General features: G+C 35.2%; 2 protein-coding genes and 1 non-coding gene across 4 annotated transcripts; 1 reads left to right on the top strand and 2 right to left on the bottom strand.

Annotated features, from left to right (window-relative positions):
* Positions 1–275: 275 nt before the first annotated feature.
* LOC111001301 (Golgi-specific brefeldin A-resistance guanine nucleotide exchange factor 1) lies at positions 276–26,533 on the bottom strand. Of its 2 annotated transcripts, none has more exons than XM_045632993.1 (30): positions 26,020–26,533; positions 25,656–25,774; positions 25,315–25,423; positions 25,037–25,204; positions 24,078–24,177; positions 23,567–23,763; positions 22,749–22,920; positions 22,048–22,216; positions 20,763–21,383; positions 20,486–20,636; positions 19,816–20,012; positions 19,235–19,443; positions 18,296–18,461; positions 17,219–17,447; positions 16,154–16,302; positions 15,692–15,818; positions 14,904–15,028; positions 14,053–14,180; positions 13,193–13,415; positions 11,958–12,093; positions 7,480–7,586; positions 6,425–6,629; positions 5,628–5,728; positions 5,136–5,217; positions 4,150–4,235; positions 3,631–3,801; positions 2,953–3,120; positions 2,397–2,496; positions 1,602–1,960; positions 276–1,082 (listed from the first exon to the last, which is right to left on the bottom strand). In XM_045632993.1, exons 1-30 carry the CDS (start codon positions 26,318–26,320, stop codon positions 627–629), a joined length of 5,631 nt encoding a protein of 1,876 aa, XP_045488949.1. In that variant the 5' UTR covers positions 26,321–26,533; the 3' UTR covers positions 276–626. The 2 variants fall into 2 exon arrangements, with proteins under 2 accessions (XP_045488949.1, XP_045488950.1); XM_045632994.1 differs by having other exon boundaries at positions 5,640–5,728.
* On the top strand, positions 8,920–11,601 carry LOC111001307 (collagenase). The gene is made up of 5 exons (XM_022271163.2): positions 8,920–9,114; positions 9,643–9,910; positions 10,043–10,132; positions 10,586–10,776; positions 11,459–11,601. Exons 1-5 carry the CDS (start codon positions 8,920–8,922, stop codon positions 11,561–11,563), a joined length of 849 nt encoding a protein of 282 aa, XP_022126855.2. The 3' UTR covers positions 11,564–11,601.
* Positions 24,449–24,581, bottom strand: LOC123690125. Its single transcript, XR_006750928.1, has one exon. It is a non-coding gene; the product is annotated as a U11 spliceosomal RNA (small nuclear RNA).
* Positions 26,534–26,662: the final 129 nt, after the last annotated feature.

Below are 26,662 nucleotides of genomic sequence, written 5' to 3'. Positions count from 1 at the left end.
AAGTTCACAGACTACAATGAAAATAAGAAAACATACTCAATGCTTCAAGGGGCTCTTGAATGAATTGTCTATAGTTCTTGTCTTTGTCATGTCATATAGACAAGACTTTTAGAACAATTAAAATGTGACAAAACATACGAAGAGCGTACAACTTTTCTGATTACACTATTTTCATCTGTTATATTCATATCTCTTTCTGTTCAATTGTATTTATGCTGTGATAGAAAGAGACAGATGATTTAGTTTTAAGACTAATTTAGCATCCATTTACGAATTTGACACGAAAAATTTAAAATACATAAGAACTAGTTAAAAAACAAAGTGAATTCGTTAATTAGTAATACTATTATATAAACTATTTGACATATAGGCCAACATTCAGAAAGACATTTGACAAATGACTATATTAGGCGCAGTAGAATATATCTTTATAAAAACCAGTTACAACCAAGGGCGGATCTACTTAATTTTAATTTTTTTGGATACAAAGGGCCCCAGACCACACCAAAAACAATGGTGGATATTGTCAAATAAAATAAAATCCAATTATTGGTTGGTATCAATCAACTCATGTGCGATGCGTCTATCATCCGGTTCTACAGCCAAGTACCAATATCTACGTCCCGCTATCCCTCTTGCGTCGCCATCAGCGCATCGAACTCCGAACCAATCCCGGAGCTGAAGTAACTAGAGAAATTGAACACGCCCGACTCCCTGACATTGTCTGTCGAGGCAAATTGAGCCTTATTGCTATGCATCGGGGTCACATTTGCACTGAAGGACTTTTGGCCCAACTCGGGTTCGTAGATTGTCGCCTCCTTCGCCCCTACTCCGATATCGTGGTAGGGGTTGGTGAGATACTCGGCAAATATCTCACTACGTTCGGGGGTATCGGTTTGGGGATTTGAGGTGCGTGTGACATCTGGGATTGGGTTAATCGGGGCATTGGTGGGGGGTAGATTGGTGGGGGGTAGATTGGTGGGGGGTAGATTGGTAGGGGGTAGATTGGTGGGGGGTGGAATTGTGGCCGGTTGGACCTGATTTTGTGACTGTATCGATATCCCGATAGGTGTTGATACCATCTGAAAAAAAGTCTCAATTAGAGTATATTTAAAATATTATTATTAATATATTATTTATTTTAGACAAAAATTTTTTGTGAATCGCTGTCAGGTCAAAAAAAAGATATATACATTAAAATCTTGTTATTTTACATTTACTGCTGGTTCTAAATCGTGTGCGTAGAACGGAAGAGAAGAAGTGGCAATAAACTCTCCGCCACTCTTTTTAATCGCCAAGTTTTTTTTACACAGTGTTTATAAGGAGCTGCAACCATTACACCATGTTCCATATGACATCTTGAGTAATAAAGAATAATAAAATAAATTAAAAACAAAGATTTGTCCTCTATCAGCAGGAGGCATGGTGAAATAGGAGCACGCACTTACATACTCGTGAGAACAACACGCAAATACGTAGTATACGTATACGTATAAACAACTAATATCACCGCATATATATAGGTGTCGGGTGACCTATTCCACAACTTGATGGAGGAGATCCATGAATTTAAACACTTTCCAGGTCTTCTAGAAACCTACCTCATTCAAAGGCTGTAATAAAACCGATGACGTCAGCGCAGACTGGTCATACAACGGGTTCCGTATGGCCACCATACCACCGACCGGGCCACTTGGAGTAATCCTCTCGTTATCATTGGGAACGCCAGCTACAGGAACCGGCGTCACCAACGTCGGCCCGCCGGGTGGGGTAAGGGGCAAATTGACTGGCGAATTTGGTCCCACTAAAATATTGGGAGTCTGGCGCTGGATATGAGTTGGACTGGATTGAATATTGGACATACTGTTGGATCCGACCGGGATGAGGGTTGGAAGCGAATGGGGGATGGAAGGTTGCATGTGGCTCGGCAGGTTTTGGGTTGGTTTTGTGTTGTCGTTGACTGAAATAAAAAAAAAATTTTGTAACTTGGTTGGCTTTTGCAGATTTTCCTCGATACCAGGTGCTGACATACACAATTGGTATCAAGCCAACAGTAATTTTCTAACTCTTAGATGGAATTTGGGCCAGAATTCTCCATTAAATAGATTTTTATGGAGTTATAATTCAATTCATAACGCTGATATTTATGGTGGTATTGGATCGCAGTGGTGTGTGTGTGTGTCGTAAATTTCACCCAATAGGTATTTTTCAAACTGTTCATCAATTTTCAAAAAGTTAGCGGCTCAACTCATTAGTCATTCCTTTTCAATTTATTTTTTTATGTTTTTAATTTTTCCTTTATTTTATCTTAATTTCATTATTTTTAAAGCTTCATATAATAAGTTATATTGGGCGAAATTATTTAATATTTTTAGGTTAATTTTAAGAGTACCAACCATCTGGGAACAGCTCTTGCTTCAAGTTGGGCAGGAACTCGCCAATCATGTCCCAAGTCAGATACCAGAGGTCGTTGTAGCCTTCGCCGTTGCTAAAAATCTATAAAAGGAAAAATAAGTCATTGAACATATCTTTTTCTAAAATTATATCCAAGCAATAAATATCAGGTGACTTTGAAATCGACTTTTAATTGAATTTTTAATTACAAGGTCTAGAATCTGGTCGCACGCGGATGCGGACACGAACGTACACGTATACGTACACTCCAAGGTGTTAAATTTATACATGTCAAATGAAAACAATATTTTTCTTTTACGTATTTGTAAGAATAATTTTTAATCTGAACCCTAGTAGTATCTAGTTACACAACTGATTCAAAGAAAGAGGTAGAGGAGGCTTAATTGGCTGATATACAACTGTTACAGATATAAAAAAAAGTATATTATAAGCGCCTAAGTAGTCTGTCTCTTTTCATCATAGCATAAACACTATTTGAAAAAAAGAGACAAAATAGTACGGTACCAGTGAAGTTAGTCATATTTTTAATTGACCTACCTTGACAGAATGCATGACGAGTAGCATGTTCTTGAGTGACTCCAGGGCACCTTCTCTGAGAGGTTCCGCCGAAGCCTGAAGGAGTGATTGCTGAACCCTGACTATCTTGGTCCAAAGCGATGCAAAAGTCGCGCGACCGCTGAGCGCTTGTAAGTGTTGGAGGAAGACCTGGGGCCAAAGGAAAATGTTAATTAACAGTGCAATAGACACAATATTAAAATATAGTATTATCTTTTATTAAAATAGCTTTTATACATTTAAAGAAAACACTTTTATACCGGATTGAAGCTATGTATTATTGTAAACTTATAATTATGTAACATAATTTTAAATTTGCGTGCTTTGTAAAGCTCATGATCGTGTGATCGTGCACGCTGTAGCGTACACGATCAAAGTGACTGAAGGCAAAAGGTGTTGAATGTCAAAAGTATTAATTATTTGTAAGTATATATTACTACGACAGACAAATAAACACTAGTATTATTATATTCAATATTGATCATTGCTATTTTGTAAACAACATAAAAAATTAATAAAGAGGCTATTAAAAGACTTTTTTATAATATGAAAATATTGCGAACTAAGTTCGGTGTCGGTTGTTGCAGATTGTATGATAAATGGAACACTTTGTTTGAATAGAAATAAAAAATAAGAATTTGTACTATTCACTCCTATTACCTTGCACATGAGCGTGTCCGCCCTGGCAGCGGTCTCATGTCTGGGCGGCGGCTGAGTGAGCAACGGAAGCAACACGTGAGAGAAACAGGCTTCCCACCCAACGCCGCCCAAGGACGACAATGCAGGAGCCAGCAATGCTCGCTGGAGGTACGCTATCGCGCTGTTTGACACCTGAAAATCACGGATTTTTATACAGTTATATAAATCAAATAACCTGGAATGTTCAAATAAATTTAATAACATATTATCTGTTTGTAATATTTTTTTCTGAAAATAGGTTATTTGAAGACCATACGCTTGCTAGGAAGGAAGGGAAGCCGCCATTTAAATCCATACATTCTTATATACAGAAGGCTAATAACCAACATTAAAAACAAATCAATAAAGACATCAGACAAATTGAATGACTATTATGCTGGTAATTCCATTGGTGCACAGCCGGGGTTCGAACCTACGACAGACAGATATGAGAGAGACGCACTACATAAGCATTAAACCAACAATGCCTACAAAACATACCTGTTTCCTTTTATCAGTACAAAACTCAGCAATGCCTTGTAAAAGGGGCTTCCATGCGACCTCCCAAAGGTCGTATTCTTCAGCACCTAAAACAATTATATATTAGCCTTCTACTCGATTGCGAATAAATCAGTGGGGCCCTCAGATTTCTGTATCTGTTTCATGATGTAATGGGCAAGTGGGAGATCAGCCTCCTGCTGCTGCTGTCGCCTTTTTGGGTCTAAGACATGCGAATCCTCACGATGTTTTCCTTCACCGTTCGAGCGAATGTTAAATGCGCACGTAGAAAGTCCATTGGTGCACGTAAACCGACGTATAATCTCGACATGACATGCGCCCAAAATAGATTTTTAATAATTATATAGTAACTATAAGGTGTTGTTAGAAAAGACAATTACGTATTAACTTAAGACAGAAGGTCTCATTAGTAGGAAATAATTTAACCGATTTCATATACCCAATGAATATCACAATTTTTACGGTAGAAGAACTTCACTGCGAGACGTTTTTTACCAATTATGTTCTATTTCTCTCTTTATCACAGCGTAAATACGAGACAAAAAAAACAAAAGAGTGCGTTATTATTCTGGGCTGAAAATTTTCGTTTATATTCTCTCTCTAAGAGCTTTGTTTTCAATACTAGGAAATTAAAAAAAATGCATGCGTACAATGTACACATGTAAGAAGTGAAACTCCTTTGTAAATTAATCATTACTAAGGTAAAACCCCAATATGTATCGGTATATGATCACCCCATGTATTTGTATATCTATATTCACACTGTATACGTGCTAATGATAATATAAATAAATAAGACGTTATGCGACAGAATTTCCATCTAAAGTTCTAATATCTAACTACTAAACGTATAATTTTTCTCGATCTCCCTTTCTCACTCTCTCTCAATCGGTCTCAATCGCTCTCTCTTTTCTTCGACTATTCCGTTTAAATTCCCTCAAAAATCCATCAATTCAGGACAGTCTTACCTTGTCCTTGGTCAGCTTCGTCTCTCCACCACTTGAATATTTGCGCCGTCCGACTGTGCAACGTGTGCATTAGGTCGAGGAGCTGAAATATTTTAACTACTAGTAACTAATGTAAGTAGCTGCAAAAAGCTAATTTAACAAAGACTTTAGACATTTCGATAGTTTTAATAAAATTAAGACTATTTCAGTTTATTAAAAAAAATATTCCGTATTGTAAGCTTACAATATTGCAATCTGTAGCTACAGACTCGCATTTGTACGTCTACGTACGCGTACGCATGAACATCGCATCATGCGATGTCGGATGTGGCATTCCAGTAGCTACACTTCCATCTTAACCCGTTTTAACAGAGTCGTATTCTAATGACAACATCACGAACAAATATTTATTTTAATCGAGTCTCTTCATATCGCCTAATAACACCAAGTAGACGGTGATGACATTCCCAAATATTCAAAGCAAATAGGAATCAACAAGTGAGTCTCGCTCACCTGAATGCTGACCATGTGGTAGCTGTCCAGAGAATCCTCTTCATCGCTCGAATCGCGGCCGCGACCCGCCTTACGTCCTGAGCGCGATTTGCTCGACTTGCCTGAAAAAGTATTTTATTTGCTGATGCGAGAAACAAAACTGAATAACTATATTTGAGCTTTGGGAATTAGTTTTTATATAGTCGCAGACTTTGGATACCCATTCTTAGCAGGTGCGTTGCCGGCCTTCGCACAAGGCCGTAACTCACAATTACTAAGACGTAATACAGATACCTGATGTTTGCTGTGCCAAATATCAGCGCTACTCAATTTACACACACACACACGCACCACATCCACCCTGACTTTTACACAGCCGAATTATGTATTACTTGAATAATTTTATTTAATTTTTCTTTTTATCTTTATTTAATGGAATTTTATTATATTCAATTAATTAATTTATACTATGTTACCATAATATACATAATTATACATATAAACAAAAAGTATCAGGCAACGGGCGGCCTTATCGCTAACAAGCGAATTATTCCAAGCAACCCTTATAAGGAAATTTGTGTTAGCTGTAAAATTTGGAAATAAATATATAACAATTATATTTAGAACGTGTGTAAGTGTACTTGTACTATTTTCGATTAGACATAGACATATTATTTATTACAAACAAAACACACACACATAAATACACAACACAGCAGTAATCAAAGAGAAAAAATTAAATAAAAGATATAAAGAGAGGTAAATTATTTTTTTCCTTTTCCCCTTTGATTGTATATTCTTGTTTCCCAATCACTTACCAGAGTGTAAAGTAGCTCTGGCCAACAGCCGCACAGCCTTCACAGCAGCCCGACAGTTGTGGGGCGTGACGTGGGCCACGTCTCTTATAACCAAGGCCAGAGCTTCAGCACAACGCGAAAGCGCAGAGCTGCGATGAGCTTTGAGTGTCACTTGTTCCAACTCAACTTCTACCGCCTCTGTGGTTTTACCCGCTTCGTTTTTAACCTGAAACGAGAGTGACGTGTCGATACTACGTACTTGCTTATTGTTGCCACAGTAATGTGTCTTTAATATAATAATAATTATTTATTTATTTTTCTCTCTTAAACATTAACAATAATAATTCATAATACAGTGACAGTATTGGGAGACTGGTTTCCAAACTAGGTAAGAACCTGTGATATAGATAACCAGGCTTCCATTCCATAGCAAGTCATATACATAACAAAATGGAAGTTTGTAAGGGATTGTGTATGTGAGTGTGTGTGTGTGTATTGGTGTGTGATAGTGGGGAAGGGTACGCATGCGTGTGTTAGTGAGTGTTAAAGGGTGTGTGTGACATGACAAGAACATATTATGTGGAAATTATTTTATTACTTCTAGTAGAATTTCCGTTTAATCATAGCTCAAGGTAAGTAAACATTTATGAATTGTTTGCTTTACACATTTTTTTGTTTTAGGATATATATTCAGAGTTTTGTTGAGTTTGTTTTACAATATACATTAATTATTTTTTTTATTTACTAACAATATTTAGTTATAGCAAACAGTTGTTTTAACTGTTTTTGTGATGAGGATTTAAATTGAGAGATCCGTCCTACAAACGAGTCAGACAGATGCATCTCATTATCCTGTCCATTATATACAGTGCGATCTGGAATGTTTAACTATCTGACTGAATATCGATCTTTAATTAACTGTCTAGAGATACAATTAAGTTTCCGCTGATTTAAGTACTTTACTGCGACATATATCTACCTCCTGTCTGTTTATCCCCCTTTTACAATAACTTCTTGCTTTGTTGGTTAGGTTTTGTTAACGTTGTACTATAAAGGACTATATTTCATTAACTTACGAGTATCCATCCTTGAGTTTGCGGTGAATGCGAGAGCTCACTGTCAGAGGATCCACTCGTTGGGCGTCGCTCGATCTCATCTTCCGATCCATCCGAACGACTGGATGCTGCAAACATACTTATAGATTAATTATAGAAAATTTTTAAAACATTTACTTATTTACATAATAATTTAGGAGGTTATTGAAATTGAATTGTTTTTCATTGATAGTTAACAGACCTTTTTTTACATTATGAAATGGGTTTAAAGTTTATCCCTGCGATATTTTATACCAGCAGGTATAATATGGGTCTCCAACTTACACTTTTTAGTTGGCTAAATATGAACCCAAGTTTACACTAATATGGACGATTAAATGTTTGTGTCCCATCTTAATTATTACATATTATAGTGTCCAGACTTTTCGGGACATTTATTGTTTAGAAATAAATAGAGATGGCTCAATTGTCGATGAGTCGGTCAGTTTCTACGCTTCCGCCATGGCACCTGTAAAGGCACGCGTAAAATGGTCATCACAGTCTATGCGCAACCCTGAAGTGGCGTGTCAGATCCTAACGGAAACTGGGCAATCCTTCCCTTAAATGAGGCCTATCTTAGAACCTCAAAGAAGAATTCCTAATTCAGTTTCAGTTCAGATTCATTAACTGTCATAACGATTGTCCCTGTAGTTCAGTAAAGTAATTAACCATGACCTGTCATTAATGATACTGATTACATTACCAAATATATAATTGATAGCTCATGGATACATGTAAGATATGAAAATTTATCTTTATGAAAGATATTACCTATATTTTAACTAGGTAAATGTTATGTATTTAATTTAATGTAATCATTTTATTAAAATTTAATTTTTAAAGGCTTCTGTTTACGTCACAAGATACAGGACATCACTAGTGGCGTTAAAACAATTGGTATCTGTTGGCATCAGAATTTCTGTATTTTTCAGACTTCCGTGGGTAAATCACAACCTTTACCATGCCACACTGATGGATAGTCGTTCGAAGCTACGAACACTGTTCTTAACTGTAACTTATATGTAAAATTCCTTATAAGACAAATTTGCACGCCATTATGTGTGGCAGAATATGCGAACTGTATATTGTACCATAACATTTTTGAACCTGTATATTATTATTATAAATGCTACTAAAACATGCAGATCTGTCAGTTCGACATACAATGTATGGCAATTTGAACACATGCATATCGTTATCTAAAATAAATCTTTTAATTTCATATAACCCAAGGTTTTCAGATACATTTTAACTTAACTCATTTAGTGGCTTATCTCAACCAAATCAAGGTTAACCTTGAAACTAACCTATTTCGACTCTAATCAATTAATCTACTAAACCCAATAGTTCAATAGTTAAATGATAAGATTAACTAAATAGTATATAATTAGTAGATTTTTGTTGACATTCCAAAGAACCACCATGAAGATCCTACTAGTGGCCATCAGTCTAGCTCTGTGCTATGCGGAGGAGCCATTCCCAATAACATTGGACTACCATGAGACCATTGGTATACCAAGGGCTAATCTTATAAGACTGGCTGAAGAGGGAATTGATTTCGATGGTACTAGGATCGTTGGTGGTACACCTGCTCGGCTAGGAGAACACCCTCACTTGGTATGATTTTAATAAATTATTTTATTTATGTATTGTTTAAAATGTTCTCTTACGCCCAAACCCAATAACCTATCTCAATCCATTTTTGGACACTTGATATAGTCATCTTAATCCGAAAATTGGTGAGTGTGCCAATAACCAATCGATTGTAATAGCCGTCTGTCCATAGAACCTATCCACGGTAGGTCGGATCAGTGTATATGGATAGACTTTTGTTTGAAAATGACAGTTCTAATGTGTCAATATCCTATCTTAAAATTTTAACTAACACTAGTTTTTAAAATAATTAGATAGCTATTTGATATGCTTTAAACATAGCCATGTATATTTTAATATTATAAGTTAGTTTTTATTTACTTTATTGGGTTCGGGTGTTAGAATGTTTGACACAAGAACAGCGTGCTCTGTAATAAGAGAAGTGTTCTTATTACAGATTTTTCAATAGTAAAAAATACTAGTCAAATCGTACTCGTTCGTGCTGTTTAAACTCAAAACTGTTGAAATTCTATTTCTACAATTTTCTTCTAGGCCGGCCTCCTAATAACCCTGATAGATGGCCGTCAATCTGTCTGTGGCTCGTCCCTCATCAGTAGCACACGACTTGTGACAGCCGCCCATTGCTGGACGGACGGCCGCGTCCAGGCATCATTCTTCACAGTGATCCTGGGTTCCATTCGTTTGTTTTCCGGCGGTACACGAATCAACACCAATGACGTCGAAGCTCACTCAGGGTACAACACGCAGAACCTAAATAACGATGTTGCAATCATCGGCGTGGAGCCTGTTCAATTCAGCAGTGAGTTTAAGACCCAAAATAATGCTTTATAATTTCAATAGCTTAAATAAAAAAAATGTGTTCTGTATATCACCAGTAACAATGCTGCCATGGTTTAGGCTCTCAGTGACAACAAAATATATCTGTTTACAGATTCAATAAGCCCGATAAAGTTGGCAACTGGATCCAATTTATATGTGGGTGTCTTTGCCACCGCCGCTGGCTTCGGAAAGACCAGTGACTGTAAGTAGTGTATAACTGTATTTGAGGGATTTTCCAGAAATGACTGACGGTGTCCTATATTTCTGCAAAAACAACTGCGGGGAAATAAAAACAGATAATATAACTTTTTCTACAGCAGTGATACTTTTTGACATTCAACACCTTTTGTCTTCAGTCACCGTGACCACGCACGCTATAAAGCACGCGAAACGACGAGAAAATTTAAAATAATGTAAAATATTTAGAAGTTTATAATAAAAATAATAATATAATATAAAAACACATAGCTTCAATCAGTTAAAAAAGTGTTGTGTTCTTTAATCATAAAATAAAATACGTTTATTTTGGAACATAAGATCAGGGTATCACTTATTCCACGTCATTAAATTCTCGTCATAAATACATATTATTTATATATTTAAGGAAGAGTATATACCGTGGCGTATTCTTCTAAAATAAAATCTTCTCTAACAGGGGGCTCTGTGAGTCAAACACAGAATCAAGTAAATCTCCAAGTCATAACGAACCAGGCCTGCGCCTCTACCTATGGAAGCAGTGTTGTTGTGTCTTCAACAATTTGTATTAGTGGATCCGGTGGTAGAAGTACGTGCGGTGGTGATTCTGGTGGACCACTTATCACTAGTAGCGGAGGTGAACGAGAACTGGTAAGATATAGTATAAATAAACGAGATAATCTCGTTTCCTTACGTAACAATTAAAACCAATTTCAAACTTGACTAGCATAAACGCAATGAAAACAATGATTTTAACAGGAAAACACAGAGGTGCTTTTTTAATTCAAATAAATTGTTCTAAAATAGGGGCAATATATTAAAAACTCTAGAGAAAAAAGATTTTCTATTCTAGATCTATATCTCTTTTAATCTTACTTAGTGTTTTCTATAGTGAACATGTAGTTTAAGAAATCAAATTTGTATTTGCTCCTGTCTATTCGTTTTTTTTATATTACAATATTTGCATATTTTAATGAAGCATTATCTTTGTTTGTAAACACTATAAGATATTATAATCTTTACGTGTTCACTTTATATGCTGTTTGACGTGACAACGTCTAATCAATCGATGTACGGATGCACGCACGAAAAAGCGTCACTCATTGTCCCGTTACGCTTATTGTACGCTTACGCTTATCTATCTCTCTTCCACTCCATTAGCCTATCGAGGATTTACTCGTCATTGTATTAATTTAAAAAAAATGATTTAATTTTATTCACAAAAGTATGCAGTTATTTCATCAATGTTTTGTTATGACGTCACGTTAAACTATTGTCCGTAAACTGACATTAAAGACATTTTTACATAGCCTACTTTTTTTTTAAATTACAGATTGGTATCGTTTCATTCGGTTCATCACGAGGATGTCAATGGGGATTCCCGGCCGGATTTGCCCGGGTAACTTCCTTCGCATCATGGATTCAAGCACGCATGTAAAATGGACTGATTTCTCAAACAAACAATATATTTTTTTAACGAAACGAAGTTTTTTATTTATATACAGTTAGTTTCGATAGTCAAATCGTATCATATTAATTTATAATGTTTTACGCAAATAATCATTAATGGAATAATACAATTTTCCCTAAAGTAGTATTTTTAGTCGAGTTTTAATTTAATAAAGTATCTACTTAACAAACTACTAAGTACTAATTAACGAACAGTTTAAACAGGTTAATAAAGGTTTTAATTAAAGTTAACTAAATAAAATAAAAAGAAAGAACCAAATAAATCAGAGATTCTACTTATTTTCATGGTTATAAGATTCTTCGAAAAAGGATATTAATGTTTACATTCTTTGGCATCATGTGCTAAAAGAAATAGGACTTACCGGAAGGCATAGAAGCATCTCGGGGCCAGGCACCGGCACCAGCAGCACTGAGTATGGAGAGTAAGGCTGACCATTCAGCTCCACTGTGAATGTTCTGTGCCGACGTCTTCACTATTTCGTATACGCCACACGATATCTACAATACATATAATATAATACAATACATACAAATGCCCCCTGTTCTATAAAAAAAAAAAATTCAAAATTGCCTTTGTTCATAAGTTGTCAGTGAAAGTTGGTAGAGGGCACAGCGGTCGGTTCAAGGGCGGATGATAGTCAGATGATTTGTTGTTAAGATAATTATTATAAAAACTTGTAGAGAGATAAATGAAGGGATATAATTGAGGAGGCGATATTAGTGAACTTTAAATGTCGTTTCTTTGTATTTTTAGGTGAGATAAAAGTGTAATTGTCATAGTTAAACGATAATCGTTGTAATATTGTTAAGGCATGTTAAATAAAACAAAACTTTGTATTTTCAGAGAAACAATTTGTGGTTTATTTTGAAAATCCTCAATAATAATATATCTTATATACATATATATATATATATATATATATATAGACCCAAAAAGTCGCCAGCACAGGAGGCTGATCACCTACTTGGCTATTAGATCATGAAACAGATGCAGAAATCTGAGGGCCAGACCTAAAAAGCTAGTAGCACCATTGATTCAAACAAACACACAAAATCATTTATTCATATAGGTAACATAATGTACACTTATGAACGTCAAAAAAAGAAATGTACATTAAATGCTTCTAATTTTACATTTACTGCCAGTGCTCAAATCAAGGGCGTAGAACGGAAGAGAAGAACTGGCAATAAACTCTCCGCCACTCTTTTTAACCACCAAGTTTTTTTTTACACAGTGTTTATAAGGAGCTGCAACCATTACACCATGTTCCATATGACAATTGATATGATTAATTATATGTATATAAAATCTTAAGTTTCTTTACAGATTAAAGGTAAAAGAGTGTTCTAGGACACTTTATTTAATTAAATCATTATTTAGAATATAAGTTAGAATTCATAGTAATAAAAACAAATTTTGTTTTATTTCAATACATAAACTCACATTGGAGAGATTTTAATTAATTAAACTGATTGCGAAGGACTAAACGCCTATGGGAAGGATTTATGTGTGTGAACTGCGAAAAACAAATGTCTTTTAAACACAGAAATGATAGGAGAAATCAAATCTGTAAGATTCTGAGAGCCTGAAACTTACCACATCAGCCTGCTGGTAGAAGAGTTTATATGGCAAACGGAACAGCAGTTGCAGGTGTAGCAGAACAGTGGGCGCGCATAACTCGCATCGCATCAATCTCGCAGCTGTTCGTAGGAGTGCTGTTAATACGCGGGTCAACGAGTAGTTACCGCGAGTGGCTGCCCAGAATACGACTCGTTCTATATGGGGACCGGATTCCTCCCATACGGCTAGGAGACGGTCGCTGGAAGAGGGAGTTATGACAGACTATTTGAGGATCACTTTCTTCTTTTTATATAGACAATAATATGATTATTTAGACACTCTTACTATTTTTTTAAAATTTTTGCAGAAATTAACTTGAATAATGAAAAATTACAAAAACAGAAGCATATGCTTAGTACTAGCAGACACTTAAAAATATAGACAGCTAGCTGAGAAAAAAATTGATTGGTTTGGAAGTCGGTTACAAAAGGACTATAATTATTAAAGTCTAGACTTTCTTTTTTTACCAGTCGGCTGCTTGGACGTGCGAAATATCATCTTCAATTGTTTTGTAAATAAACTAGCGACCCGCCCCGGCTTCGCACGGGTGCAATGCTGATACTAAATACACTACAAAAAATCTGTGAACGTTGTATATAAAAATGTGGGTTATCCATAAGAGATAGACATATACCATCACAAACCTTCCTCTTGAATTACTCTATCTAAAAAAACATCATCAAAATCCGTTGCGTAGTTTCAAAGATTCAAGCATACAAAGGGACATAGGGACAGAGAAAGCGACTTTGTTTTATACCATGTAGTGATTACCTTTCTGACCGTCAATATTATTAATAACAAAATCAATCAAATAGATAGATCCCCTATAAACTTACCGATTCTGGATGAGGGTCTGACCGAGCAGCTCGAAGAAGAATATCGTGATATCTTCCAGCTGCGGATTCAGCTGCAAACTGTCAGAATCCGCTGGAGTTCCCACCGTTATCATTGCGTGAATTAGCTCCTGGATAAACAATGTACATGATAGTCCATTTATTTTAAATAATATATTTTAAGGTACAACATTAGATACATTTTATAGTTGTAAGGTAATACTGCAAAAATTACAGAAAAAAATAGACAGCTTTGTTTTTGTGTTAAAACGACTAAGGGAAACTGTTAAACATGAATCGCTTTAGCTTATCATTCAGAAAAAAGCAAAATGTACAGCCATGCTAAAAACAATTTTTTAATTTCTCTGTAAAGTTTAGAATTCAAATACAAAAGATTTTGTTACGTCAACAAAATAGGTGGAATTGTTTAAATCTTATATCTTTAAACGAGCAATTCTTGTATATATATATATTTATATAATTGGAATCTCGGGATTGGCTCCAACGATTTTCATGAAATTTAGTATACGGGGGGTTTCGGGGGCAATAAATCGATCTGGCTAAATATAAATAAATGATAGAAAATAACAAGAAGGTGGTGTTTTTTGAGTACTTAGTCCCAATTTAAACTGAAAAATGCATCTTACTGACATCTATGACGCAACAACACTAAAGCTATTCCAGCATATATAATCTATATTGTTCCTATTTCATCATTTTATTAGTATGTAATTCGTACTTAAATATAATTTCCAAAAAACACAATTTATAAAAAAATAAAAATACCGAACAAAGCTCGGCCATCCAGGTACTTATGTTAATTCTTCACATATAATTACGATATTTATAAATACCTGTAAACTCTCGACAGGCAAAAACTTCGTCTCCGATACTAAAAGCCCTGGGAAGTTGCAGGAACCCACACATTCCATGGCTGCATCTATCAAGGCTTTCTCGTGAGGTGTTGGAGCACGAACACCTATAATAATAATTCTTTCAATATAATATGTATTTTACTATCGAGACAGCAAATAAAAAGAGTGGCGGAGAGTTTCTTGCCAGTTCTTCTCGCCCGCTGAGAACTGGTAGTAAATGTAAATTTAGAATCAATTTAAGATATTTTCTGTTGACATTCGAAGTGCATACCTACCTATGTAAATAAAGTTATATAGATTGAGAGACAAAACGAAATTTGAAAGCCCTTTTCGAGTAATTTTGCCATAAAAATTTATTATAAGCAATTTTTTTGGTAATGGCAAGTAAAAGGGGAGTTAAATTAACAATTCTAGTAATAAGTCCAATCCTAAACCTATGTTTTTGCTTGGTTGACCGTTTCGAGTCTGTTGTGTCTACCTGCATTTTTGTTACTGTATTTGTTTTGTGAATTTTTGTATAGGTACCTTCTGTGCGTTCTAGTAATAATTATTTAGTCTTGTAATGTTTTTCTCAGTAAGCGAATTTTTTAATTCATATGAGAAATAAAGTTATTCTAACCGTAACCGTATTATAGCAACACTAAGTATAGTCTATAAGTCATGCATGTTATAATTGACATTTGACACATTTATAAAGTGACTCAAACTTCGGAGAAGTTTTTATTAAAGAAATTTGAAGTTCTATTAAAATATTAAGAAAAACTTACCAGATTCCCCGAGCGCTATGTACGAGTAGATACTGGAGAGTAGACCGCTTTCTGAACCACGTGCCGCTTCCCGTACTAAAGATACTGTTCCAGTAGACGACAGGTAGTCTTCTGCTTCTACTAAACACTGGGAAAACAAAAACTTTTAGAATTAAATTCATTTCTAAATAGTATTTATACTTTAAGTACAAATAATGCGTGCGTCAAATTTTTTATACGTATACGTAGTACGTTAGCTTATATATTGATGATATTTTAAATCGTGCGTAATATGTCATCATAGATACACAATTAGTCTTTCAACTCTTTCGTCTCTTTCTTTACAATTGTGTCAACGCTGTGTAGAAAAGAGACAGATGTAAATATAGAAAACAGTACTTTAGTTGATGAGGTTAGTTTTAAAACAATGTGTCAGTCAGAGAAGACTAATGCTACTATATAATATAAATAATAAAACATTACCTTAGGCAATAAACGTCCTATATACAACGTATTAGTGATCTCCAACAGATGTCGCCAACTCGTGCGCACGCACTCGGCGTGTTGCGCCCAAACTGCGCATGCGCGACGCAACGCCAACTGCGCTTTACTCGACTGGCCGAGAGATACCCCTGTGATGTTTTATTTAAACAAATTGATATTTTTTGTACGGGTATTTGTTGATGTGAAACATCTATAGCCCCGCACATAAAAGCGATTTCTGGCGTGGCGACGCATGCCGTGGCGACGCGTCGCCACGCTGTATGATATTAATTCTAAATGCAGTAGTAAATTTCACATTAAAAATATTTAATGAAAATAATGTTTATTCAACAAATAGTCATCGTTATCTGGAAAAAAATCGTAATATTTTATTTTATCATTATAACATATTTATTTCCTATCACAGTCTGTTCTTTTCTGCATATAACTTTTACAAAATAATGTCGATGTTTCACATCTGCCAGGCGTCCCATGACGGCTCACATTTTTATTTTTTATCGAACTACCTCTATTAATGGGACTTTCAAAACTACGATCTCTATAATTAAGATAAATTGTATTTTCACGATTACTTTTTATTTATTTGTTTTTAAACTAACAAAAGTTCCTTCAGCCATTTAAAGAAAAACACTATTTTAACGGATTGAAGTTATGTATTATTGTAAACTTATAATTATTTAACATAATTTTAAATTCATCCGACGTTTCGCGTGCTTTACAGCGTGCGTGGTCACGGTGACTGAAGACAAAGGTGTTAAATGTAAAAAAGTATCACAGCTGTAGAAAATGTTTTATTATCTGTATTTATTTCCCCAGAGTTGGTTTCGACTAAAAGATCGGTTAAATTTAAAATTATGTTTAAATAATTATAAGTTTCCAATAATACATAACTTCAATTCGTTAAAAAAGTGTTTTTCTTTAAATTTTGAACCTGTCTAATTGAAAAAATAAATGGAGAACTCTTCATTTGGTCCCTTGAAATTGGCCAGGTTTTTCTCTAATAAAGGTACATATAACACGACAATATAACCTCCTTAAACTTACCAACAGCAATGTATGAAGCGTGCTGAGGAGTCAAGAGTCCTGTGAACTTGCAGAGAGTTAGCAGCAAGGTATCCAGGGTCAAAGTCTCCGCCGGCAGTCTCGCTACCAACGCCGCACATCTCTCTAAGCCGTTGAGAGATATCAGTGCACTACAATCGCGGGCATTCGACTCTATCTCCTCCACTGTTGGTGGTGTTGAGCGTTCGAACGCTGCTGATAAGGCTGTTACCTAAAATTGTGCGTTATGCTTTTTTTATATTTGATTAGAACTTAAGTATTTATTACTTCGTATAATTTTTAACTAATATACTGTTTTTCTTTGATATTTATTCTACCACTCTACCAGACTCAGTCTGTCTCACTCTAACCGCCCTTACTCTACGTTACCAATCTCGTCAAAGAAATGTGAATACGCAGTATGTGTTCTGTCCCCCTCTAACGCGTATTGGCCGCGCCTATATTACGTCATCGTGTGTTAGGTTTATTATTTTCGTTACGAAATTTTTTGATTAGGTTAGACATTTCTTGATTTAAGAACTTACACAAATTAGTTTTATTCTGTTAAGAAAAATTTAAGTAGTAAAGTTTAAACATTTATCATTTATAATTTCAAGAATCCGCCAAAATACTTCTTTCAAAAATATGGCATCGCACCAGTTCCTAGGTTCCTAGTACTATAAATATGTAAAAAACCGTCATTTTTTATCATTCAAATGATAAAAAATAGAGATCGACTAGTCTGAGGCTATTTCGATTTTAATTGAATATTGATCAACTGCCGACACAGCTCACTTGGTTGCTCTTAATTTTAACAACTGCGATACACAAACAGCTCACAAGAATAATGTTATCTATGTGTGAATAGTATGTAAGTAGTATTTAAGATATTGTTCTATCACAATAAATCAGATTTGAATATTACTGTCTTATTCATTTCTCACTCGCTCGCTTCCTCTCAAAGAATTAAATATCAAACATTTGCGCATAGTGAAACAACGACGGATATTTTGTGATGATTATTGGTGAACCGTGCTATAATTTCCTAGCAAATAAAAACACAAACACAAAATATCTTACAGCAGGTGGACACGCAATAGGCAGCAACCTCGCATGATGAGGATGAAAAGGTGGAAGCAGGCGAAATATTGCAGCGGGAGTCTTTCCTCTTCTCTGAAGGACTCTCCACAAATACGCGTCACGTACTGGACCTACTCGTTCCGCTGGCATTACCATCTCCTCATTTCTGAAATTCAAAATCTGTACGTAGTCGTGCGTTCAAACGCGTACGTATTACTTTCTATGTGCGTATACAGTCTCGTTTTGTCTCCCTACATTAAAAAAAATACAATAAAGAAAAACACTTTTTTGTATTATTTTATTATTGTATTTAAACTTATAATTATTAAAACATAATTTTAAATTTAACCGACGTTTCGCGTGCTTTACAGCGTGCGTGGTCACGGTGACTGAAGACAAAAGTGTTAAATGTCTTGCACGCAGCAAATTATGTTTTAATAATTATAAGTTTAAATACAATAATACATAACTTTAATCCGTAAAAAGTGTTTTTCTTTAAATGTGTAATAGTTATGTTAATACAAGACAATACTATGTACAAAATACAATATTTAAAGTGACAAGGATTTATAGGAAATAACATACAAGAAGAAAATAAAAGTGTACGCGTACAAAACACAAATGTCAGAAGTTAAACTTCTTTGAAAATTATTTTTTACAATCTCTCGATCGCTCTCTCCTTTATTCAAAAACGCTGCACATCTTCGTGACGCTTATATTATTATTATTGCGTATCATCCATAAAAAAATTACCCTCATGCGCATACAGAAGTTCCACTTCAAAATCATTTTTTTAAATCAACGAAAATCGCTTTTAAAGTATGATATGGATATCCCAAACACATTTATGAGAATGCTCAGGATTATCAGAAAATTGTCTTGCTTCAACCCCAATATTAATTTAAGTATCACTTAACAAATTAAGTAAAAATAACTTACTTAATAGAGTGGAACACCTCTTTCAACATGTCAGTAGGAAAATCTCCTGAACCGTTACATCCACGAAGATTTCTGACGAAGTCCTCTTCAGTCATTGGTACGTTGAGTTTCTTCGCGTTGTGATTGTGTTGGTCCATGTTGAGCATAATGACTGCGTACGCGAGTCGAAAGGCCGCGTCCGTATTCGCGAACGGACATCCGTTCGTTGTCTATAAATTATTTTTTTAATTTTATTTTTACAGGCGAAAATGAGAGAAAAGATACTGAGGGAAAATATCCTAAAATATGATCAATTAAGTAGATGTCGAATATTATGAAATTTCCAGCAAATTGATTACCATCCTTTGATATAATATGATATAGAAAAAAGCAAAAAAAGTATCCATTATACGTTACGTACATACGTACGTTACGTACTTCGGAAAAATGTTTAAAAAAATTTCAATACTAACTCTTATTAAAATGTAAAAGATACTGGTCTAACTCATCAAATCAACACAGTTTTCGTTTAGTTTGAGGGTAGTCGGGAATTTTAGTAAAATTATAAATGAAATAATTTTTGTACGTTAGTTGGAACTTACATGCCATCGTTCAGCGAACTTCTCCATAACGAGAAATATAAGTGGGGCCTCCCCAGGCAGTCGAAACGTCTCCAGGTACAACCGCAAAGCTTGCTCAATTCGCAGTTGGGAATAATCAAAACTGTCTGCAAATGCGGTTAGTACGCTGGGTCCATCGTCATCTTCGCCACGAGACGAACGCTTGCATATATATTCACCTAAAGACAATTATATTAAAAATAATAAGAAATAAATAAACCAATGTCACAATATAATAAACAATATATAATAAGAGATAAGTGGTTCTCTGGCCTCGACTACTCGTAAAAACAACAAGCTTCTTTCTCTTAATAGCGCCTGTTAGGAGTGTTAGTCATTTTCTTATGTTAAATATTATTATTATTATTATCGTAGGCTTATTTGTCGTAAATTATGCTAGATTGTAGCCAACTTATTAAAAAGGCTTAAAAATGTTGGTTTACAAAAAAAAACTAAACAGTTTTTAAATCAAACACGTAGAAACGACAAAAATAATTAACAAGATACTCATATTAGACATTATTAGCACCATTTTGACTTGATATCTATTTATATCTTTGTATGCAAACATAAAAACTCGACACTATGTTACATTTAATCTTTTTGGGATTTTTCACTGTTTATCAAACATCTTTTAATATTTTAATCTCACCTATCATTTTCTTGTCTAAATCAGGATTTTCTCTGAGGAAAGTGGCAACGTCCTTTGGATCAAGCGGTGTTGCCAGTACTCCGTGTTCTTGCAAGTATTCTATACCGCGTTCTGGCTTTTGATTGAAAAGCTCTGTGCCTTGGGTAACCCACTGAAAAAAAATTTAATATATAATATACTAGTGTATTAATTACCTTCATGTACGACTGAAAGAGGAGAATAAGCGAATGGTCTAAACTCTAAAGTATTAAATTCTTGCTTTAATAAAAAAACTAACCTTCTTCAAATTCTTGATATTATCCAACTCGGCCTCCGTGGGCAGTTCCATCGTCGGCTTATGTCTGCCCATTCTGCCCCCAAAATACTGACTGATATCATGAGTCACGTGATCACTGACGACCGACACATCATCCAGTCCCCCCAATTCCAACGTAACATGTCCCCCACGGTCAAACTCCCCCTTCTCCTCCACCACAATCTTCTCTTCAAAACTCCTTTCCTTCTGGCTGGTCCCCATTTCTATCGCTTCAATGATCGTCATCAGCACCTCCAGTGACAACGAGTGGATGTTATACGCCGTCGATGAGACGACGTTCTTCGACAGCAATTTCGTCATCTCCTCAAAAACATTCATACAATAAACATCGCAGTCGAAGTTCAAGTACATCTCCGTGCAGAGGCCGGGAATCCTGAACATCTGGGACAAATTCTCCAAAGTGATGTGGTGGATTTCCTTCAGCTCGTAGATGGCTTTGGTTGTATCCGTTGATATTATGTCTATAATCTTCTTGAAGAATGCTTCCATTTGAAATTTCAAATGGATGCGTAGAGCTTCGAAGAGGAGGAACCAGATTTGTAAATCCAGGGCGTAGATTGATATTCTTTCGGTGTCGAGAAGCTGTAACAAATGTAGAACCGCATTCAGGCCCATTTCTCAACACACATTCTTGGACCTTGGAAAAGGGCTGGCAACGCATACGAGTGCAATGTGAGTCAATAAGCAACTGCTCTATCAATAATCTGCTTTATTAATGGGCCCAATTGAAATAAATGCTTAGACTTTTTATTATTTGTTTATTATTTGATACAATTCTAACAGATGTGGTGTTAAAAGTACTAACGTTTCACATAAGTTCTCCAACCGTTTCCCTTGAATAGTTTACTACTATGTAATATAACAAAAACCTTAGACATAGCAACGCTTGGCCGAGTCTGCTAGTATATTATATTTACGATAATCTCTTATATATAAAATTCTCGTGTCACGGGGTTAGTAACCGAACTCCTCCGAAACGGCTCGACCGATTCTCATGAAATTTTGTGTGCGTATTGGGTAGGTCTGAGAATCGAACAACATCTATTTTTCATCCGCCTAAATGTTTTTATTTATTTTTTAAACAAAATTTTTCGTTTTAAAGTACAATTACCCCTCTACAATTATCCCTTATGTTTTTTTTTCATAAAATTTCATTAAAATTAAAGTTTATAACTTTAATTTTTTGGCACAAAAACATGGCAAAACAACGTTTGCCGAGTCAGCTAGTATAATATAATATACTCACACTCAACAAATTCCTGCAAAGTGGATCCTTGACTAGATATAGCAGAGACGGATATTGTGCCAGTCTATCCGCCGACACTTCCAACGCAGTTCCGACCAACTGCAGTCCCAGGTGTACCATCGCTGACGTGTTTTGCGTGTCCAGTGGGTTACAAAGAGATATTAGGAACCTGAAATAACGGATAAAAGTTCATATAATTTGAGCTTTTCATTGCTTATATGAACATATAGTTAACATATCATTGATTATATAAAAGTGACATTTAACTTGAAATTACATATGCGAAAAGAAACCACCAAATTAACTGAAACTATATAATGATTTTAGTATCACATATATATACATACATACATATATATATTAGCTATTTTATCATTATATACACGACAGCGGTTAATTGTGTATATCCTTTCCGCTGGAACACCCCAATTCTTCTTTGACTGACACTGATTTAGCATAATCAGTTGGATTATGAACTAATTAATCAGTGTCGATAAAAAACACACATATTTATTAGCCAAAGGGGCTAAAAACTTTAACTTTTACTGCCAGTTCTCAAAACTGGCAGTAAAATTAGAAGTCTTCAATGGATAATTATTTTTGACGTTCCTAAGTGTACATTGTGTTAACTACATTAATAAATGAGTTTTGACATTGACTTTGACAGCACTCTTTTTAGCTTCTACTAATTGAAATCTTACCTAAATATCTCCCTAATACAGCTAAGTCCATACGGCTGCAAATTAGTATCATCCTGGGCCATAAATCTAATGCCCCGGTGATTGACATATTCCTCTATCTTCTCCTCTTTTGCATTTTCTTGCTCTCTATCTTTTTCTGCACTTTCAGGGGCTTCGAGTGATTGGGCTGACACTGAAAACATCAAGGAAAAATATAACCAACCTTGTTACAGTTAGGTCTCAATGGAAATTTTGGGTTAAAGGCAATTTGGTTTTCTCATGATGTTTTCCTTCATGATTCGAGCGAATGTTGAATATGCACATAGACAGAAAGTCCATTCGTGCACAACCGGGAATCGAACCTACGACCTTAGGGATGTGAATCCTACGCTGAAGCAACGAGCCCAACACTGCCACATCTAAAATATAAAATTCTAATGTTCGTTCTCATACTCCTCCGAAACGGCGGAATCTTATGAATATTTTGTGCCTATTCAGTAAGTCTGTAATGAGAATGGGCTACTATCTATCTTTCAAACCTCTAATGGATGAGTGGCCACCCTAAAAAAGTTATGGTTTTTATTTGTACTCGTTTTCTTATATGAATAAAGATATTAGGCTGTTTTTGACGCGCACCACCACTTTGTGGAACCAGCTGCCGACTGAAGTATTTCCGAACCACTTCTTAAAAGGCCGGCAACGCACTCGCGAGCCCTCTGGCATTGAGAGTGTCCATGGGCGGCGGTATCACTTAACATCAGATGAGCCTCCTGCCCGTTTGCCCCCTGTTCTATAAAAAAAATTGAGTTTGAAGAGAAAAATATGATTTTTCTACTCACCTTCAACCTGCTCTTTTGCATCACCTGTAGTCACTTCATCATTTTCGTGAGAATTGACACATTTCTCCAGCAGTTGACTGATCGGTGTGTTTCCATTGGCTAAGTCCATTGAAGAATGACGTCCATGCTTGCTCGTTGGTTTAATTTCGTCTGGTTCTATTGTTATCTCCTCTTCATTTAGTACATCTTTGTCTTGACTAAAAGCGATAGTGTTGTTATAGAATTAGTTAAGAAATATACTTAGTAATAATAATGCGTTTCACAAGGCATTTTCTTTTGCGAACTAGCGAACAGTGGAATCGACTACCGGCGGGGGTCTTCCCTGCGAAATACGACCTCCAACAATTCAAAATTCGAGCGTACTCCTCCCTTAAAGGCCGGCAACGCACCCACTAATAATGGGTGTCAATGGGCTGCGCCGACTGCCTTTTTGGGCGTCCTGTAGGCTCTTCTGGCCCCCTATTGTATAATAAATGAATATGGTATTTTTACGCTACAAACTATACCTTACCTTTGTTTAAGAAGTGGGACCTTACTCGATTCGGTATCGGTTTGGGTATCAATTGCAATAGCGTCCGTAACTGGCGATTTTCTGTCCAAGGAATTTGTACCTATTGATTAGAATAATATTATTTGTATAACAAAAAATTGGGTTCCATATAACAATTTCTTCTCTTCTCGGCCTATACCCTCTGTCTTATGTGCCGATGAGTAGGGATGCCTACAGGGTCAAATTCAATGACGTGGAATAAGTGATACCTTGGCAATCTTATGTTTCAAAATAAAAGAATTAAGAAATTAAAGAAATTGCCTAAACAAATCATTTATCATACATATATAATATGTAATAATTAATAATATTCTAAATTTAAATTAATTAAAGGAGGCGCCGGTACATAAGTGGTATCCAACTGCCTCTCGGAAACAAAAATTATGTGTTGAGTATGTCTTGATTACCATACCCCGCGCACCGGAAACCGGCACACGTACCATTCAAGCGGTAAACACCCTTTTGGCAAGTGATACCAAGGAAAAGCATTCATAATATTTCTCATATACAACGATAGCGCGTTTTATATATTCTATAATGCCATCTCGTGGCGAGTAAGGTAAACAGATTATGAAGTACATAATATGTAATAAATTGCGATAAATTAAATTTATGTATAATTTAAACATTTAGAATAAAGTCCTAACCTTGTACGACATAGACTATCTTACGATGATTTGACGTAAGAATTAACATATCTCTTCTAATAGTATGAGTATTTTTTTGCGGTTCCAACAGAAAGAAACAGATATTAATGTTTGCTATTTTAAGAAAGTGCAATGAAATTACTGTTACAAAAACTACATTTTCCTTCATACATTGCTGAAAAAGTTAAAAAAAAATCTTATAATTTATATAAATAAATTTCAAATGTTTACTAAAATCCTAATTACAGCTGTAAAATCTAAATATTTACTTACTGTGAGCATTAGTAAGGGATTTCTTTTTGTTAACTTTATCTCTTCGCTTTAATGACAAGCCAATAGTTGTAAAAGTATTGTTATCTTCAGGTGAGAACTGAGGTAGTCTCATAAATATAAGCTGCGTCATGTCGCGGAGGCACTGTTCAGCATTACGACGAAGAAGCTCTGAGTAAAAAAAAATCTCACATAATTTTTTTTATAATTTACAGAATAGGTTGCATTAAAAAAAGTATCTAAAGTAAACCAAGGCATTCTCTATTTTATTATAATCTCACCTGTAAGCCTAGTTTCAAAGCAAATTCGGAAACAGCTGAGCATAATCTCACAAACACTGTCATCTGTCAACATGGCACCCTCAGGGCTCAGCATCAGTGTTCTTAAAACCTACAAAAATATTTGATTATTCATACCTTAAACACATTATTACAATCTATCTGAAAACATCAATTAGTGCAACAAGTATGTACTAGTAAGTAAAATTTTACAAACATAATTTAACTTCAGAATTCTTTCTTACTACAAAACTAAAATTATAACAATGGTATCAAAAGTGTCTTATGTTTGAATGAATTATCCTATTTTTAATTATACTTTTACAGGACCTGTACTAACTTACTTGTAATATTTTCATTAAAACAACACCATCTGATGAGTGGTCTGTGCCAACAAATCGAGCATGTGTTACAGCATCTGCTATATCCTCCACTGTGGCAGGAACACTTGGGTGTGTGGGGTCTATAATTTTAATATGTAGATATAATTTAATACTTGTAAAAAAATTTACTATATTTATTAGTAGAAAATCCAATAAGTTGTTATTGCACTTATATTTATCTTGTCCAATTTGGATCTCAGCTTATGGAAAGACAATTTGTTTAATTAGCTATTTTAGACAGATATTCTATTTGCATATTTACATATGCTTATAAAAACTGAACTACACACAACTTAAAGTTAATATGTATTTGTAAATTATTTACCTATCAGCCCATATGATAAAAACTTATGTATAGATGATAGTGCTAAGCTAGTGACGGGTCCAGTTGTTTCCTTGCTTCGTATCACTTCTAAGAAAGGGCTTAAATATGTTCCAGGATCTAATAGACGAAGATCATCGACTTGATTCAAAATTATTTTCAGGTCTTGAAAGGTTCGCATGAGCATATCGTATTCTTCGTTTGGGAAAGAGTGGGATCCCCACCGTGCACTTCTTCGCATGGCGGTGACCAGCATAGCCATCTCGCCCTGGACCACAAAGATTCCATTCCCGGGTAAAGACATTTTTGAACACTTTTATCCAAAATCTATTAACAAATTTTTGGTCATTGGTTCTGGGACTAGACTCAACAGTTACATATTTGAGGGCACCTGAAACGACACCACACTCATCTATAGAGAATACGCTGGTTAAATTAATACACAATCTATAAAAACAGTCCGTATTCATAAAACCAAGAATGTTCGAATTCGATATCGTCACTGACATCTGACAAATAAAAACAATGAACTACGTGTTGACGACTGACGTTTTTAATATTTAGTAAAGTTTAACTCCGCTAGAGAGCAGCATTCTCAACTTTTATCAACGTACATTTATATAGACACTATAATACCTTAAATTTC

This window comes from Pieris rapae, chromosome 21, assembly GCF_905147795.1.
Source record: "Pieris rapae chromosome 21, ilPieRapa1.1, whole genome shotgun sequence".
In the NCBI taxonomy this organism is placed as follows: domain Eukaryota; kingdom Metazoa; phylum Arthropoda; class Insecta; order Lepidoptera; family Pieridae; genus Pieris; species Pieris rapae.
Note: the sequence above shows the minus strand (reverse complement) of the source record. Positions and strands in the feature narration are given on the sequence as shown.

Excerpts from the sequence above, each read along its gene's own strand:
- LOC111001307 (XM_022271163.2), top strand. The coding sequence starts at position 8,920 with ATGAAGATCCTACTAGTGGCCATCAGTCTAGCTCTGTGCTATGCGGAG. Across the intron at positions 9,911-10,042 it reads GGAGCCTGTTCAATTCAGCA|ATTCAATAAGCCCGATAAAG; the intron begins GTGAGTTTAAGA and ends ATCTGTTTACAG. Across the intron at positions 10,777-11,458 it reads GCGGAGGTGAACGAGAACTG|ATTGGTATCGTTTCATTCGG; the intron begins GTAAGATATAGT and ends TTTAAATTACAG.
- LOC111001301 (XM_045632993.1), bottom strand. The coding sequence starts at position 26,320 with ATGTCTTTACCCGGGAATGGAATCTTTGTGGTCCAGGGCGAGATGGCT. Across the intron at positions 23,764-24,077 it reads GTCCCACTTCTTAAACAAAG|TCAAGACAAAGATGTACTAA; the intron begins GTAAGGTATAGT and ends TATCGCTTTTAG. Across the intron at positions 5,729-6,424 it reads CAGAGCTACTTTACACTCTG|GCAAGTCGAGCAAATCGCGC; the intron begins GTAAGTGATTGG and ends ATACTTTTTCAG.